Genomic DNA, 18,607 nt, shown 5'->3' with positions numbered 1-18,607 from the left:
CGCGGTCCAGCACGCTGCTTCTGATCTGCCTCTCCCCCAGAACAAGAAAGGGGTTTATGCAAAATAGCAGCCTGTGGCCATCGCTTAAGGCTGGATATTGCTTTATACAGCGCAGCATTTTGCCTTTACTGGATGAGGCACTTCGTGATGGAGCGTGGGAACCTTCACTAGAGATTTATGAGGAAAGCAGAGCTCAGGCGGGTAATAAAAAATAGGAACACTTCAAAAAAACCATACCCCAGACTGAAGCAAAGAGACGTTCACTGAGATGCATGCCAGCAGCGTGGCACCACCAGGGCCAGGCACAGGCGCGGGACATGGAGCTGGGCAGAACGGCCCCAGCACAGGACACGGAGCGTGTCCAGCTGGCAGGGCGGGGGTCAGTACAGCTGACAAACGCCCCAAGAGAAACTGCACTTGCCTTTGGATGCGGGCGACCTTCAAGAGCCTACGAGGCCACGGAGACTGCTCTCCTCCAGCATTTGCTATGTTAGGAGAGCGTCCATGGAGGTCTGGCCCGTGTAACGCAGGAGCCGTTTAAATATTTCCAAGTAGCTCCTTGCAGAGGCCGACAACATCGCTGCCAAGTCTCTCACCAGTGTTAACTTCCAGGAACCGCTTTGGAAGTGGGAGCTGCGAGAGCAGGACCTGAATCCAGCAAGGGAGGTTGCTGCCCATCGCCGCGCGCGGTGGGAGAGGCCACACGTGACTGCTCCTGGCTTTGGGCTTGGCCGCACGTGCCAGCGTGAACGTGCTCTCCAGCCGTGCAGTGTTAGCTTAATAAGCTCGTGGGCATCTCCTCCGCTGTGGCGTGAAGCATGACCAGATGCGTCACGGGGTGAGGACCAACCCAAGACACCACCGTGGGCAGAGCCAGGCTGGAGAGGAGGGTCTGGAGGCAGCTCCAGCTGCTTCTGCTTCATTCAATTCCCGAATTAATGCCCAGCAGCTGAGCGAGGAGCCCCAGGGCCCTTCACACCGAGGCAGCAGAAAATAAATAAATAAATAAATAAATAAGCAAAGCCCTCAGCAATCAATGTTTAAATGACTTTATTCTTTTTTCCTTTTATAAATGGGCACAGCACAGAAATCATTAAAAAAAATAGACAGTACCATTACAGTGCTAGATCCATTGGCAAAGATTATTTTTTATAGTCTTTTTTCATTATTTTTAAAGTTTTGGCCATTGAGTAAGAACAAAAACAGTTAACAAACATTTTATTTTATTTTATTTTTGTTTTTAACAGACACTATGAAGCAATTTAAGTACTAAACTCTAGAAGAGTTATGTACATACAAAAAAAAGTTCTGTTTAAGATATGTTTCCTATTAAAAATATTTACATGCATTTTTCCCCTCCCATATTCACTGAAAGGTAAAACACTCGTAATTTCTTCTACTGTTAAAGATTTTTCATCCTCCTATTGGGAATTTAAATCAGCTCCAAAGAAAAGAAAGTGAAGTGTGGTTCACTTGGTTTTTTTTCTTTTTCTCTGAATTATTTAAATCTTCTGGAAAGGGATTTTTTTTGGACATGTATCAATGGATTTTTTTGTCTTTTTTTCTTTTTTTTGTTTAATTTATACAAGAATGTTTCACATTTATTTACAGAAGAGCCAATGGGTGGCGATTTATCCTGGAGACATGGTGGCGAACGTCGGTGCGAGATAAGCACGTGATTTTAAAAAGTAGTTCTATCAAACTGCAATGGATACATATTTTTCTAAAGTCAGCATTTCTGTCTGGTTTGATTGTCGACTGTACAGTTATGACTTAGACCGGGGGTAGTGGGGGGGACCCAAAACGCGGGTAGTTGATGTACCTAAAATCACTGGTACTTGAGGTCTTTGGAAATGCATTGAATGAGTCGTCTGGATGTTGGGGGGGATTAAAATAAAAAAACCTGGGCATCACAGGGGCATCTCCTAGGGCGACTTTTTCCAAAATTAAAAAAAAAAAAAAGGAAGAAAAAATGAAAAACTCAGTTCACTCCGCACTGAGGCTGTCCGTAGAGCGTTGGGCACGGCTGCGGCGCCGCGGGCGCAAGGGACGGGGACGGGGACGGGGACGGGGACGGGGACGGGACCGAGCCAGCGCGGCCGCCGTGCTCTGCACCTGGCCCGGAGGCTGCAGGATTGAACCCTCCCGCACGCGTGGAGCCGCCGACAAATGCAGCCCTCCCTCCTCATCGCGTCCACGAGTTGCATTGAAGCTGCGCACGCGCGTGCGCTCTGCACGCGCACACGTATATACATATATACATATATATTAATTACATACACATATATATACATACATACACACACGCCACACACATCCCTGCCATCCCTGCGGCATCCGCGAGCTTTGGGCTCGCCGCGCCGGGGCCGACACGCTGCCTAACGAGACGCGGGTGAGTCCAATAAACGCTTCGGCGCTGAAAACTCGACGTCGCTTTAGGCGCTGCCCGAGCTTTTCGGAAAGCCTCGAAGACCACCACGGACGCTGAGCGTTTTTAATAATAATAAAAAGAAGGGGGGAAACAGCCCTTCTTGCCTTGAACGAACGGGCTTTCTGCAGTGAAAGCCTCTGCGGTGGCAACGCGAGCTTTGCGACGGCGGTCGGATGCTCCTGCCGCTTCTTTTTTTCGGAAAGGGGCCAAAATCCAAAGGATTTGGGAGGAAAGGGGCATTTGCAGCCCTGCCGAGGCTGCCCACGCGCAGCCGGCCGGCACCCGGTGATGCACCCGAGACGCGGGGAGCAAGGAGAGGCGCCGGGGCAGCCCCGGAGCCCGACGTCCCGGGGTTGCGGCACCAGACGTCCCGGCTCCCCGGCCACGCTGAGAAACTGAGGCACAGGTGAGATTATAGGTTTTTTCTGTCTGTTTTCTGAGGTTGTCCAGCAAGAGTTTAGACACCGGGACTTGCTCGCCGACACCAGTGTGCTGCAAGGGCCAAATACCAGCGGCTCTGATGGTATCGTAGACCCTGGGGGCACCTGCAGAGATCATCAAGTGAGGGTGCACGAGGGGAAACATGGAGAATTGGATCATTTCAGCCCCCATCCCAGAGCCCTTGTCGACAGGCTGCACTTGCTGTTACATCATGTTACAGCCCGGAGAACTTGGGCTCTCCAGCGTATTCCCTCGTCTTTGTTTTCCTTTGAACCCCCTTCTACCTCCTGCCTTTTTACGTGGTCCAGGAGAGAGCGGTTACTCCGAGGTGTCGGTTGCTACAAATCACTGCGGGAGAGCGATTGGCCGAAAAATAACTCAGCCGGGAAGGGAAACGGTGCTGTCTTTTATGCCTTGCAATTGCAGCTGTCCTAAAATTGGGGAACTGGCACTACAAAGACTCACCCTTCAGCTCCAGCATATCTCACACACACACACACACACACACACACACACACACAAAACAAACAGACAAACAAACATGTGGAAAAGACACTGAAAGGCAAGAGAAGACCCCTCCTCTTGCGCACATGGCTGCCCTGGTCCCTGGGGGGTCATGCGAGAAGAGCACAGCTGGAAGGAGCAGCACATCTGGCCACTGCGCCAGCTGCAAGGGAGCAATGCAGCTCCCCACGTCCAAATCCGCTGGTCCTCTGCGAGGGGACAGAGTGGGGTGACACTCAACCTGACTGATGATCCGCCTAAAAAACTGCTCTGTGGCCAAACCAACAGCTGAGAAAAGACGCCAACATCCTCCACTTGCTGGTTTTCTCTTCTCGCTTCCCATCTGCGCTCTGGGGCCCAATGGCAGCAGCAGCCACAGGGCAGGGACCCCTGGGTAGACTCTGCTTTTAGGTCCAGAAGATGCCACCAAAGACAGAGAAAAGCCACATCCTGGGCTTAGCCTCGTCCCACCACCTCCTGCCCTGCAAGGAAGGCAGGCGGCCCAAGATCAGATGTCAAGAAGCAGCTTTTTTTCTCCCAAGCATCAACTTGGACAACTAGCCTGATGCTCCTAGGGAGCTGAGATGACAAGAAAGGCTTCTTCGTGATTTATGTCCTTATTTAAAACCAAGAAAATGTATGCTCCAACCCAAAAGAGAGTCGCATTAAGCTCACAGCCGCTCTCCAGGGTGAGAGCAGTAAGGAAAGTGCACGGAAGCAGCAGACTCTGTACAATGAATTAAGACATTGGTCAATTCTGCTGGTTTAATTGACTTTGCGTTTTTTGCACGTGGCCGTCTCATACTTTCAACCGCTGCAAGAGAAAGCGCTGCCCAGCCTGCTCTCTCCCTCCCACTTCAAATCGTTCCTCACTTCTGAAACTGTAACGGATTTAAGTGCCAGGATTACAACTTAACACCAGCTGAGTGAACTAAGGTTAAGCTTGAGTGAATAAAAAATTGTATTAGAGAACTTCAGACTATTAAGGGAAAAAATGGAATGAAGAAGATTATGGAAGCAGCTAAGAAAAGTGGCATTTAAAAGATTAAGCTGGGAGGGTTTTTTTTTTTAATATACACTCGAAAGATTAAGTTCATGTTTCTCAAAAAGACGGTGAGTTTGTGTGATACTTGCTCTCGTGGTAAGATACATGACTCACGGTATCTTGAAGAGGCTTGAGTGCCGCCAAACTCGCCGATAGCTAATGCCCTTTGTGTTTGCTCAACGGGACACCGAAGAAATAAAGGCATCAAAACCACAAGGCTCCTTTGGAAGCAGCTCAGAGGAGCTGGAGCCTTTTGGCCTCTCTCCAGAGCCACGGTGCCACCAGGTTCCTGCAGACGTGTGGCTCCCCCTTCCCAGCGTCCTCGCGCTGGTACACGCGATGCCGGGATGGGGCTGACGCGGGGTGTACACACACACACACACACACACACACACACACACACACACACACTACACCACGCGCTTCTCAGCATCGCCCTCCGAGGGACCCCACAGGACAGCCAACCCCACGCTAAAAGAACCAAGCCAATGACCATCTTGACGCTTGCACGTCTCTAAAAGTGGGACGGCAGTTTAACGAGCTCCTGGTGCAGGGGGGCTCTGTCCCCCCCGTGAAATGAAAAGAGCTCGCCCTCCAAGGGCATGAAGCGCAGTGCTTGGGGTCTAAACCTCAGAAAACTCAAATCTTTACAATCACAAAGTCCTGTCCAGCCATCATATGCAGTGCAATGAAAATTTACAGGGGTTTCATTTTATATATATATCTATATAAATATAAATATATATATAAATATATATATATAAAACTCTGCATGTGAGTGCCTGTGTGTGTGTGTGTATATATATATTTATATATTATATATATATAAAATATACGTGTTTGACCTCTCAATTCCTAACATAAAAAGAAGCTCTGCTGTCTTGTAGCCTCCGTCAGGGTCATAAATCTCTATATCCACTAACGCCTTGAGGGGAACAAAGTGTCACTGTGTCTGTGCAGGTTAATTCATGATGCAACAGAGTGAAAGCAACTGATTTTTTTACTTTTTTTTCCCCCCCTGTTTAAATTGCTGCAAGAGCAAAGTCAAGGCCTCTACAGGACACCATCGAGATCGCAACCATCGTTGAAACAAAGATTCTCGACTGCACCGCAAACAGCACTTTAGCTAATTAAAAGCCAACTAATTTAAATATCCAATTGACTTTTCTGCATAGAGGGCTCGCTCCAAAACATACTCTTTCTAGAAGCTGCAGTTGGGCTCTGGATCAGGCCCGGCTGCTTTGCACATCATGTAGTCTTAGAGGGGAAAACACTTTAGCTGGGTTGGCGATTGCCCCCGGGATCTTTTTCTCGCTGCTCCCAGGCACGGAGGAACCGATCGACAGCCCTTGGAAGTCAATGGGAGGTGACAGCACGTGGCCAGATGGTTTATATTGGAATTTAGAGAACAAAAGACTGTCACAGAAACACATCAATCGTGGGCTTCGCAAAGGAGAGACCCCCCCTGCAAAGCCCCCTCTCTGCCTAGGCTTCGCAATGCCTGGGGGCACCCGTCTCCCGGCAGGACCCAGGCCCCGGCCCTGCCATGGGAGATGAGAGGGTACCACCTCCGCGCTTTTCAGTCCTTGTACTACCGCTGCGTGTCATGGCTTGCCGAGCTTGCGAGCCACGAGCCCGTTCGGAGGAACCCAGGAGAGGATTTAGCCTTCCAGTTTCCGTTTCCTTCCCCTGCCAATTCCCCACCAAGCAGTGTCCCGGCTCCGTTTGCAAACCAGCGATGTTGGTCATACCGTGCAAGCTGGGTTTTATTGGTCACAGTGAAAACCCAGCAAAAGCAAGGTCTCTCTTCAGCCAAACCCCTCAGCAGCCGACGACACACAGTTTCCATAGATTTCAGGTCTCTGGCTGTGCACAGCGATGCAGTGAAGTGAGGCGGTGGCAGGAAGGAGGCAGCACGAGATACAAAATGGGGCTTCTTGCTGCTCCATGAACTCTCCGAAGAGGTGATCAGAAAGATCATTTCCAGCGTACTGGCCATGTATGTACTTATTTATTTTCCCCCGCTCCAAGAGCAAGCCCCAGGGCATCAGGTATTCCAGCCCCTTGTGCTTTTTCATGGTTCAAAATGTACTTGACAATTGCATCCTTTTCTCCAAATAGAAGCAGGGAGCAAGGTAATTCCTGCAAAGCAACCAACCGCATCCAAAAATAAACATTAAAAAAAGAGAGAGAAAGAAACCTCCCTCCTTTCCGAAGGGAAAAAAAAAAAAAAGGAAGATAAATCCAAACCAACCCCCCTGCACCCCAAGGCTGGTAACAGGTATCCGGATCCCAGCATCCATTGTGTCAGTTGGTAAAGCCCAGTGAACTCCAGCCGCCGTCAGCAAAATGACCACCCATGTATGCACGGTCCCAGAGGCACAGTTGCGTTGGCCATTTGCTCCTCACCCCGTCCCTTCCGCTGGAGAAAGGTTAGCGGTACTTGGTCTAAACTCGGTGGTGCTCTGGACGATTGATTTTCTCACGTCAAAGATCTGCTTCCTCTTTTAGCTTTTGTGGTTTTGTTTTTTTGTTCGTGTTTTTTTTTTTCTTTTTAAATTCACAGTCTGATCCAGGAAAGAGAAAAAGAGAGAGAGATTGGATGTAGTAGAGAAGGAGAGAGAGTTTGAGGTGGGAAGGGAGGGAGCGCGAGGCACGGCGGGCTCTCGTCTACGCGTAGAACTCCTCCTGCTTGTCGGGCTTCTGGTACGTCACGTTCGCCTGCTTTGGCTCCTCCAGCGTGTAGCTCCCCTCGTCCTTCTTCTTCATCCGGTAGATGAGCAGCATGACCAGGAAGGCAGCAAAGAGGGCTCCCACCACGCCACCCACGATCACCGCTGCAACACAGAGCACAGGGCAGAGCCGTCAGGGAGGTGGCCGGCGAGGCGGCACGTGCCCCCGGCTCCACGCACGGAGCAGCCGCCCCAAACCCCCATCCCCCAGGGACTGTCCTCAAACCTCCCAGTTTCATGTCAAATAACAATCTGGGGGATCTCCTTGGATACCAGCTTCTTTCTGAGCTTCACAAGTTTCTGAGCAACTTTTGTCTCGACATCAATGCTCAAGAAAACCAAAGCTGAGGGCGAGGGCTTAATATATCACATGAGTTTTGAAAACCCTCCCAAACCCTCTCGTTGATGCTGAAAGTGAGCTGGCAGCAGAGCAACAACCATCTGATGGCAGATGGATGAGTCGGACCCAAAGACATCTACTTTACAGTCTTTGCGGTGGGGGCCAAAAACTGGTTCCAGGTAGCCCAGCCCCAGACACAGAGGTCTGTGCCCTGTGCTGGTCTTTGCAGAGGCAGTAAATTCATGCAGGGAGGCCGGGGGTACGTGCTGGGATCTGCCATGCTCAGCTGAAGCCTGTGAGAAGAAGGGCAGCCAAGCCACGCCGTCACCTCCAGCTCCTTTCAGCTGGTGGTGGGACACCTCTGCCCTGTCTCCAGCACCCGGAGCACAGTTAATTTTGGCAGGCAAGCATGAATTTGTGCCAGGCTCAAAACCATGCTGGGGCCCTGCCAAAGACCAGCCCCTCTCCTGGGATACAGATAGCCTGGGTTTCCGTCTCCCCCACACACACCCCAGCTCTTCCCCCTCAAGCCGATGGTCTCCAGTCTCACCTATCAACACTTCTTTCCTCTCCAGGATGTTTTTCTGTGGGAGCTGAGCGGCGGAGTTGCCAGAGTCTATCGTATTGTCTATGAGCCCGGGCTCACCGTTCCTGCCCAGCCCGGGCCCCGACGGAGGCGTCGCTGCGGCCATCACCTCATTATTGAGCTCGGGACGAGTCGTGTCTTCCTCCTCCCGGATCTCAAAGTCCCCGCTGGGGCCGCCGCTGACCGGGACTTCCAGCTCATTGTCGAGCACCGTCGACACCTCTCCCGGCTCCATCTGGGAAACAGGACAAGGAGGAAGGACATTGCTAAACTACTGATGAGGTGACCCTATCAGCAGGGAACATAGGGGATAACGTCGGGGCATCCATTCCCTGTGTCACTGAAATGTCCGGCTATATTGCAAAGAGCAACGCAACCCCACATCTTCATGGACGCCAAGCCCAGGCCACCTTAGCTGAGCTGGACAATTCTTGTCTGTCCCTGTCCCACATGCCCTCAAGATGCACAAGTTCTCACCAGCTCCCGGTAGCTTTCTATGTCATAACCTAAAGAGGCTCCCATGTTGTAGAACTCCTTTTGGGCTTTCTGTCCCCCAGTGCAGACCAGGAGCCTGCTGAAACATTTCACAGATGCCTCCTTGCTAGGCCTGGAGGGGTACAATGGTTTGTAGTACAAAAAGTTGACAAGTTTAAGGATTGGATGCCGTCAGATGAGCTTCCCAAGCCCTGTCCCAAGAAGTCCCCTTCCCTCTCTCTTTCTCCCATCAGCCTGCTCCTATAGTCACTGCCCCACGACACAGGGCAGGAGCTGGAAGATGGGTCCTTCTCCCCCAGGCTATGGAGCCTGCCCAGCTCCACGCTGGCGTCTCCAGCTGAGCTGCCCTTGGCAAGGCAGCGAGCTCAGACCACAGAGCAAATGTGGGTCCTGTGGATGAGACCCTCTGCTCCTCTCTGGCCCAGCTCTGACCTATTTATTGCCTCCTGCGCATCCCTGCACCTGAGGATTCCCTCGGGGATAAACCCCATCTGACGTGTCACCCTCTCCCAGCAGCCTGATCCGCTACAAGCCTGGGCACTGAGCTGCCCGGACTGAGCATCCTTGAGCAAAGTTTTCCCTGGGAACCCTGCTCCATGGGGCAAATGCCTTCCTCCGCAACGCCTCTGGTCCTCGTGTTATACATCAGGATGAGCAAAAAAGCTCATTGCACCGACCCCGGAGCAGGCAACCAGCCCAGCTGCCTCCCCCGGCTACGCATGAGCCCTCTCCATGTCAAGCTGCCCCTGGCACGAGTGCATGGCTCACTGGCTCGCCACAAGCTCGCTTTTCCCATCCTTTTGTGACAGAGATTAATTGAAGGTCAGCGAGAGCCCAGAGCTATATACATATATGTATGTACACAAAAAAAAAGGGACTAGTTTAGACAAATCACTCCACCTTTCAGTCAAAGTGGTTTTCAAAGGGCCCCTTAAGGGCTCTGAATGAGAGATGTATCAGCGGATTAAATCCCCCTGCTTAGGACGCCGACGGGCAGGAAATGCACCATCAATACATAATTGTGGAGCGTTTGGGCCTCCCATTGCTCGGCTGTGAGTTGGCAAACACTACAACGAGCTCGGAAAACTCCCACAGAGGTGACCCCCCTCCCTGCTGCAAAGCGCGGGGGCTGCTGCGCTGGCTGGATAGTCCCAGCTCTGCTCCTCCATCCCCGGCCTGGGGAAGCCGCTGAGGAGTGGCACATGGCAAGGCAGAGCTGGGGGTATCAAGGACGTGTGGCAGTCCCCTAGCTGTCCGTGCCAGCCCCATCTCCCTCCCACGCTGAGCTGCCCAGGTGCCCGTGCAGGTCTGCGGGGACAGAGCAGCTCTCCAGGCAGCGAGAGGGGCAGGGGCTGCCCCGCACCGTGCTCTGCCCCATCTCAAGCTGCTGGCCAGATTCCTCCACCATTTAATCTCCTTTCTCCAGCTCCCCAAGCGTTAGACTCTTCGCAGGGCTGGGAAGAGCCCAACCTGCCTTCATCTCGCTCTGATTTGCCCCAGAGCCTTCCCGTCACCATCACTTGGCTTCAGAGGTGGCTCACGAGGTCTTTAGCAGGCTGGAAAGGCTCCTGCCTCCTACCTGGGGGGCTTCCGTGGGCGGCAGCGTGGCAGGACTGGATGGCAACACAGTGCTTTTTTCCGTGAGGTCTGCAGTCCTGGAGGTGCTCGGTTTTGGCAGGGCCCTGGGCTTGGCTGTGCTGGAGGGGGAAGGCCGTGATGTTACCAGCTCTGTCGCTGTGCTGGTCTCGAGGATGGAGGTGGTGGGCGTCTCTAGGGTGGTGGGCCGGGTGGTGGCTGCCTTGGTGACAAAGGGGGGCAGGAACCTCCGGATGGTGGTGGGCTTGGCGGTGGGCATGGTGGTGGTGCTGGCCGCGGTTGTGGTGGTGGTAGTCGTCGTGGTACTGGGGGAGTCTCTGGCAGTGGTGCTGGTCGTGGTTGCTTTCCAACTGGGGATCACTGGTGCCTCTGTCATCCTGGGGATATACAAGACGCTGGTCATCTGCTCAGGGGTGGGGTCCTCTGCAGGGAGCATTTCAAAGGGGGTCGCCACAGGCTGCACCAGCGTGACCGGCAGCAGGGCTGCGGTGGTGGGGAGCGTGATGGACGTGTCCGTGGTGAGGCTCACCGCTGTTTCCAGTCCTGACTCCTGCTCAAAATCTGTAAGGGAGGGAGAAGGGCAAAGGGTGAAGTTGCTGCCATCTAGGGATTTCCCAGGGCTGAGATCTATGCCAGGGACTAAAACGGGCAACGTAGTCACTCGGGGAGCCCAACCCTTGGGGACAGCTTTGGCTTTTGGCTAGGAGAGAGCAGGAACGCTGCTCCTCTGGAGGTGGGTAAGGTGCAATTCACCCCCTCTCCTGCTCCCCTGGAAAACCCTTCTCCATCTCAGCAAAACCCATGGCCACGCTCCCTGGACCCATCACCCCACGCCCCTTCCCTGGGAGCCCCACAGCTACTTACACCCCGAGCCAGAGCCTGAGTAGACATCATCCATTTCATCATCCCCAAAGGGATCGTCATCCCCGGAGCCTTCCAGGTCCACGGGCCTCTCGTAATTCTCATTGCGCCAGCGCTGGGCCTGCAACCAAGCAGAGGAGAGCTGCATGAGGAACTGCATGTTGACCATGACATGGCCACCTGCGAGCCCAAAGGGAAGCCAGGGCTCGCTCTGCCTCTGATGCCCCAAGGACAGTCCTCGTGGGATGATCAACAGGGTTAAATGGGCTGGGATGGGTGAAAGCAAAGCTCAGAGAGCTGGAAACACATCCAGCGCTCCTCAACTGTTTTGGAAAATGTTAGAAGCATTTTTGTTTCAGTTCTCCAACTCATTTTATTTTAGATGATTTTCACTTTATTCCTGGCATACATGTGATAGTAGCATATAGTATCAGCTGCCATAACTTGGAAAGTCATAATGTGAAGTAATTTTAGACTTAAAATATTCCACTGCTCTATACTGTTTTTAAAACTTGAAGAGCCCTTGCTAGGAGGACTCTCAAACATCTTGGTTTACAGATCAAAGCATCTCCCATTTGTGCTATAATGACACAGTTTGACACTATATTACAAACCAAACAAGGAGGCTTTGATCTAGAAGATAGTATAAGATGTTTCAAGACATTACAAGCCAGGTTAGCGCTTAAAAATAAATGGGGCAGAATGGTCTCCTTCACCTATTAGGGCATGTTACAACTTGACAAGCACTTCGAGTTTCTTGGTTTCTGTAATAGACTGCAACAAAAGGAGCTTTGAAATGTCAGAAGATCCCGTGACATTGAAACTTGGGACTTCACCTGCGTTTTGCCCCCACATCCCTTCCCCTTGCTCCCCTCTGGAGCCTGCCACCCCTTAACGGGGAGAAAACCAGACACGCCGCCCCATGCACTGCTCCGAGCTGCTGGGCGGAGAAGTCCACCTCAGTCCCTGAGATGGGAAAACATTTCCTAGAGGGACTGAAGGCTGAGATTGCTGCTCTGGAGCCTGCATCAAGAAGATCTTTGCTAGCCAAACCCTACCTCCCTATACAGTCACTGGGGTGCTGCAGATGTGCCACCTGCCACATGCTTATGGTGGCAGCTTGAAAACTATCCTGGGGACAAAAATCTCTTGGGAAGGTTAAGGGGAGTTGGGCTTTTAAGTGTCTGTCTCTTCTGAAAATGCTGCTAAGCTTTTCTGGCTAGATCTACTCCTTTATCTCAAGTGATAGCACTGCTCTCCCTTATCATCAGCAGCCACTATTTATATCCTACCAGTCTCCAATGTGCTGTGCACTTTCCGAACCTACAGGAAGACTCAGCCTTTGCCCCAAAGATAATGCACCATCCTGGAGTTTCAAATATACAGTCGCCAGCAGCTTCGTAGAGGAAGGCTGTTATCCACTGAAATTAATCCGCAGGGAATCGGAAATTGCTGCAGCCCCTCATAGCACCAAACCCTGCTCCGGCATAAGGCTGCGGACAAGAGGGGAGGGGGATGTGCTCTGAATTCGAGAGGTGGCACTGGTCACTGCAGCTGAGGCCACTGCGAGATCCCAGCACTGGGAAACACAGTGACCACCTTGCTGTCCACGGCAATGGGGCTGGGAAACACCAGGCTGGAGGGATGAGGAAGCCGAGAAAGATGGGAGGGAGGCCACAGGCAGAAGAGGAGAAGCTGGGGCAAGGGGGACATGTCCCTGCAAGGCAAGAGCTTGCCTGGCAAGGACAGGAACATTGTCCCCTCATTGCTCAGGAATTTCCCCGGTGTCACCTAACGTCTGTTGTTAGCACAAGCAGACAAAGGGCAGCACGCCATACCGAGTCCCACGGCTCCACAGTGTATATTATAGGTCTGCCTTTTCTGCCGTCAGTCCCAAGGGCAGCAAAGTTGGTGCCAGGAGAGCTTGGTGCCTCTCAGCCCACCCTGTGCAAAAGGAGCACGGCTTCCCAGCCCAGCTGTCACTCGGGGCCAGACACCACTTTGATGGCCCCGACATGATGGGCAAAATGACCCCGTTGGTCATTCCTGTCTCTGGTTTCTCTGCTGCTCTGGTCTCTGCCAACAAGCTCAAGCACAGACGGACCAGTTAAAACACAAAGTGCAATAGCAGCCCCCGAAGCCCTGATCCGCACCGAGCATGGAAAAGTGCAGCCGAAGGAAGGGGTTGGGAGATGGTTTTGTGCAGTCGCACAGCCAAACCCGACTGCTGCTGAGCACACGTTGCCGAATCGACACAGGCGGTGCCACCTTCACGCACAGCCTCTTCACAACCAGCACAGCGGCTCTTGTGGTTTTGTGCACGGGGAATCGGAGCGGTTGGAAATCAAGGCCTCATCAATGGTTACAAGAGAAATGAGCTCAGTGTTGCCAAATGACTTTGAATAATCTTTTGCTCAGATCTATGGAGTGAGCTCCAAGTCCTGAAGAGATGGTAAAAAGAGGGGAAAATAGCAATACAACAAAGACCCAATGCAAATGATTTTGCTAACTAAGTCATGGCTCACCTACAGACCAACTTGTGGCCCTGCAAGAAGGACAAACCAGCCCTTCCCGCACGCTGGGCACTCAGGTGAAGATCGGAGCACGGATGTTGAACCCAGGCTATGGAGCTCGACCACTGTGAGATGGCTCATGCAGGGCATCTCTGCCCCTGCCACCGCGGTAGGGAAGGCAGAGGACCAGGGGGAGCACGGGGTACGCGCAGGGGCTGGTTCAGCATGTTCTGAATGCTGATCTGCTGCAGACACGGGGCAGCAGGGCCTTGCACGTGCGGTGGGGCCTGCATTACCACCCATGAGCTTCTGTAAATTGTGAGCCAGGCCACCAGAAACGATAAGAAGGGAAGAAAAATTACAAGGTTTGGGCAGGGGGAGAAAGTAACATTTGGAATTGCTTTTTTTTTTTGCCTTTTGATTTGGGAGTATAACATGGTCAGATTTCAAAGCTTTCCAAAGAAAGCACAGATGCCCAGAAACTTGCTTTTTTCTTCTTTTCTGAGGTTTTTTAAATAAATGAAGACTAAGGCTTTCACTTCATCCCAGGCCTTCATCAGTGGGTGTTTTTTAATATTAAAACTGTTAAGGCTCACAAATAAATGAGGAAGCCCTAGCACAGGCACTCTGCAGCTGGGGAGACCACCCCTCAGCCCTGCCAGCTAACCCAGGCAAGCTCCCCGAAGGTCAAATTCTGCCTGGTTGACCTGCAAAGCCTCGCCGTAATGGGAGCCACATGGCCCAGCTCCATCAAGCTCATTTCTGCCTTAAATTGGAAGCAGACGGGGCAGCTCCAGCTGCTGTCTCCCTGGCTGCTTGTGCTTGGACCGGGAAGCAAAATAGTGAGAGCTCATTCCAGGAATGACACGGCCACCCCACAGCACACCAGCCTCCACCCCGCATTGGGGAGAGCCTCGGAGAAGCCAGCACGTGCCCGCGATCTGTTTTGCCAGGGGAATGGCCTGAAAGGATCCAGCAAGAGCAAACCGGTGCCTCCAACATGCTCCCATCCCACTGCAGCAAGCAAACATCAACTGAGCAAACAGGGCAGGTGGGAACATCAAATCAAAGCAAATTCCGTAGCAACACGGGTTACGTAGGTGAGTCCAAGCACTTAAACCCCTGTGCCCATCCCGGCTCAGCCCCTGCATCAGGGACCCCTTCGCTTTTGCCTTGCTGGCCAGCTGCAGCAGGATTAAATGGCAGTGACGGGGGATGGCCACAGTCTCCGAGGGCTGGACACACCAGTGTGGCACCTTCTGAAGGACTCTCATTTTAGCAGGAGACCCTGAAGAGTGGAGTCCGTGCCCCACATCCTTGGCCTGCAGCAAACCCAGCTCAGGCAGCGCCGGGAGGGCAGAGAAACCAGGGTTCGAATGTGGCGGGTCAAGCTGAAGCACCCACAGCCCTGGCCTGGCACCAGGGTGAAGAGCAGAGGTTTGGGGGGCAGAAGCACCCTGGACACCATTTTGGGATGACCGTGTAGCCCACAGTAGTGGCAGAGAGGACCACAGTGTCGTAGGAGCCAGGACGGGAGCCTGAGCCCCTGCGTCCCCTTGAGCCAGCAGCACCCTGCGGCTCTGAGCATCCCCCCTGGATCAGGCCCTTCCTGCAAACTCTGAACCAAAGGGCTCAGGCCCCTCGGATGCAACACGAAGGGATGCTGCAGTCTTACGTGACTCCCTAGCACAGGACAGGATCCACCACCAGCTCCTTTCTCTGGCTGAGCATCTCCATAGCTGAGGGGGGAGCAAAGGCACTCGGCGCCTTTAGGATCTGGGCTCATGTTGTGCCGGACGAGCCCAGCCCTCACCCCGAGGGGTTTGCACGTGAGCAGCCAGCTCTCCCATGCTCTGCAGTTGCCTTCGGTCACCAGCATCCATTTCACATCCCTAACACCTCCCCGGTGATTGTCACCATCCCGCTCGCTGAAGATTCCCAGCTCACTCATTTGCCCCCCCACACACACACACCTTTCCTAAAAGGCTTGCTAAAGAGCAAGAAGGATGGATGGGAAAGAAGAAAGGAACAAATTAATTCGCTCCTCGGCCTCTCTGCGCTTGGAGCAAGTCACATCCGTGCTGAGCCAGTGCAGGCAGCGACTCTCCCCGTTCCCCAAGGCAATGGCCAGCATGGTTGCTACGAAACTTGCCCAGCCCCAGACACAAAAATGAGACTGTCCTGTGAGAATAAACCCTCTGATGTCCTGCTGAGACAGCACACGAGTCCAGCATCGCTCTGCCCGAAGATGTGGGCATTGGAAGCAAACAGCTTCGCTACCTCTCAGTGCTCTGCCCCCAAAATCCCAGGTGCTCCCAGCACGATGGGGAGATTCGGAGCTGGGAGCCCTTCCTCCTCGCCCCGGCCCTTGTATCTGCCTGCAGCGAGCAGAGGGGGATCCTTCCTCGAGCTGCACCGCCTGCGTTTTGCAAGCGTCGTTGCCTTCTCCGAGGAGAGGGAGCAGGATCCGCGCCGCAGCCCTGCGGGGCTCCAGCTCCCGGAGCTGCCAGCTGAAGCAAGCACATCCTCGCAGCAGTCAAACGGGACGGCTTGGCGGGACGGCCGATTTTCCCACCCTGACGCCCTCCGTGTGCAAGAGGCAGTTTGCGGCTGGGCCTGGACGTCTGCCCAGGCTCTCACACGCGAGCCGCGAGACAGCGGGGGCAGCTAAATTCCCGGCCACAGGCCAAAGCGTCCGCCCCTGGCTTGCCCCTTGCATGCAGCGGAGCAGAGATGCTCTCAGCCAGGGTTTGCCCTAAGTGGATTCAAGAGGATCTGCTGCGATCAGTGGAGTTTAACCAGCGACCAGAGCAGCCCTTGGCCCTGGGCAGCCCGCCAGCAGCCCAGCTCCGGCTGCTGCCGAGCCAGCTCAGTGCACGTAACAATTCCTGCAAGGCAATCCCGGCTTCCAGGCACCGTGGTGCAATTGCGCTAAAATATTCATGGCCCGCAGCCACCCGCGCTGGAAGATGCGGCGTTCCAGCTGCTCAGGGGAGGCGAAGCAGGACTTAACTGGGACAGCAGAGAGTTTCTCTCCTCTCGCTTCCCCGCGAGTCTCCTGAGGTTGCACACGAAGCAGCTCCTACATGCAAGCGGGGGGAGCTGGTGATACCGTTCACTGCGTTACAAGCTCACGCGGCAGAAGACGACTGCCTGGCAGCACGGCGAGGGCAGAGGGAGCTGGCCTCATCCGAGGGCAAAGCTGGGGGACCATGAGCACTCACGCAACGAGTTACCAGGGACAGGAGCTGGGCTCTGGGCACAGCACCAGCACCGGGATCCCGTTTCCAGCATTCCCGTGCACAGGACTGAAGATTTCTGGGCTGGCTCCATCCCTTTTTTCCTGCATGCGATGGTGACCAGGGGAAACCAGAGCCCAGCGTCTGCCAGAGAAAACAAGGCTGGCAGCAGCAGGTCCTGGACAGCCCTTTGCCCCTCTCCAGCAGCCTAAGATGGCATCAACTCAGTGTTAAACCCTAAATAACTGCTCGGTTGGGCCTAGGCACAGGGGGGAACCTTGCAGTAAGGTCAGCCCCAGCCCACCGGACTTCACAGAGATTTATCAGCAAAGTCTTGTGAAGCAGCCTCGTCCTTGGGACACCAGGGTCGAGTGAAGGACAGGGATGCTCCAGCTTTGGTCCAGCACCGTGATCACTGTGGTTGCAGGCGCAATCGCTATGACAATAGCCTAGGAGGTGGCTCTGGGCCCCAGCCAGGAGAGGAAGGGGTCCAAGGACACGCACGGCTCATGCTGCCTGCTGCAGCTCTCAGCAGGGCTGTGGGGAAGAACCTGGGCAGCCCCACGGTGAAGCCATGTCCGATAGCTCCATACGGACCCCAAATATCGCTGGATGCAGCCAGACTGCCCCGGCACCCAGCTGCTCCTGCGTCGGCATGGAAGGAAATCGGCGCTGGATCCGCCTGGGGAGCAAAGCACTGCTGGAGGGAGGAAGCTTTGCCAAAGGGAAGGCGAAAGGGTGGCCCAGCCCCTGAATGCATCTCAGGGTTGTCCCGATGCCCTGGGTGTATGTACAGAATGCGGCTCTTCCCAAAAGCCCCCACGCCGCTGGGTTTCCCTTCTTGAGCCACTTACATAAACCACCTCCCAGCCCACGCTGCCCCTCCACGGCCCAGCTGCAGCCCTGCCGGTATTAGGTCAGGCTCATGCAATAAATCTCGGGAACAGTCGGTGTTTATTTGGATTTACTGCTGCTTAGATTGTTAATACTCAGCACGCACCAAGCCCTGCAGTCGCACATGGCCTCCAGCCTCCCCCCAGCCGAAGAAGAGGCATTTCCACCCACCGCAGACAGCTGGGAGAGCAAGCAGAGAGGAACAGTGATTTTCCCAGCCCGGCTGCAAATCACGTAGGACGGCGCTCCGATCCCCCCGTCTGCGGCTCCCTCTCTGCCCATCAGAGCCTGCAGCTCCCCCGAAGCTCAGAGAAGATGCAGCCGTGCCCAGGAAAGCAGCTGGGCAGCTTGTCCTCAGCTCTGAGCCAGAAACATCACCCCAGCCTTCAGCCCTCAATCAGCAGCTCCCCATGGTCAAAGGAAGGTTGGAGGGCAGCGTTGGCAGGATCACCCCGGGCTGCTGGCTCTGCAGCAGAGACGGTCCAGGTGCAACAACCCTGCCGGGGTGCAACCTGCAACTTCAGCCACCCCCAGGCCCGAGTGCCCCCTCCCAGCCCCCCTGCCCGGTCCTGCACGCAGCGGGAGGCGAAGAGCCACCGATTAGCCAGCTAGAGCTGCCCGAGCCGAGGGACGGCAGCTCCCAGGCACACAATTACAACTTCCCAGCTCACGTCTCTTGGCAGGGGGTTGCACTAACCAGCTCAGCTCTGCTTTCCCAAGGACAGCCTTCATTAGGCAAATTAAACCGGGGGTCAGCGCAAAGCTGCTGGAGGGACCCGTGCCCAAGACGGCAGCTGGGCCCCGGGGGTTGCAGCCGGCGGCACCGTCTAGCAAGTCCACAGACGGCGAGCGGGAGCTTTAGAGGCTTAAATGCGCCCTGCGAGGTGCCAGCTCTCCGCTGGGCCATGCTCAGGGACCGTCCCACAGCAA

At 54.2% G+C, this 18,607-nt stretch overlaps 1 protein-coding gene across 1 annotated transcript in view; it reads right to left on the bottom strand.

Moving 5' to 3' along the window:
• Positions 1–1,033: 1,033 nt before the first annotated feature.
• SDC3 (syndecan 3) overlaps positions 1,034–18,607 on the bottom strand; it is a 44,864-nt gene continuing 27,290 nt past the window's right edge. The window contains exons 2-5 of the mRNA XM_064524941.1: positions 11,035–11,152; positions 10,154–10,731; positions 8,044–8,314; positions 1,034–7,258 (exon numbers count right to left, since the gene is read on the bottom strand). Of these exons, the coding sequence (XP_064381011.1) occupies positions 7,092–7,258; positions 8,044–8,314; positions 10,154–10,731; positions 11,035–11,152 (1,134 nt within the window). The 3' untranslated portion in view covers positions 1,034–7,091. The remainder of the gene's footprint in view (positions 7,259–8,043; positions 8,315–10,153; positions 10,732–11,034; positions 11,153–18,607) is intronic.

This window comes from Dromaius novaehollandiae, chromosome 23, assembly GCF_036370855.1.
Source record: "Dromaius novaehollandiae isolate bDroNov1 chromosome 23, bDroNov1.hap1, whole genome shotgun sequence".
Taxonomy (NCBI): domain Eukaryota; kingdom Metazoa; phylum Chordata; class Aves; order Casuariiformes; family Dromaiidae; genus Dromaius; species Dromaius novaehollandiae.
Note: the sequence above shows the minus strand (reverse complement) of the source record. Positions and strands in the feature narration are given on the sequence as shown.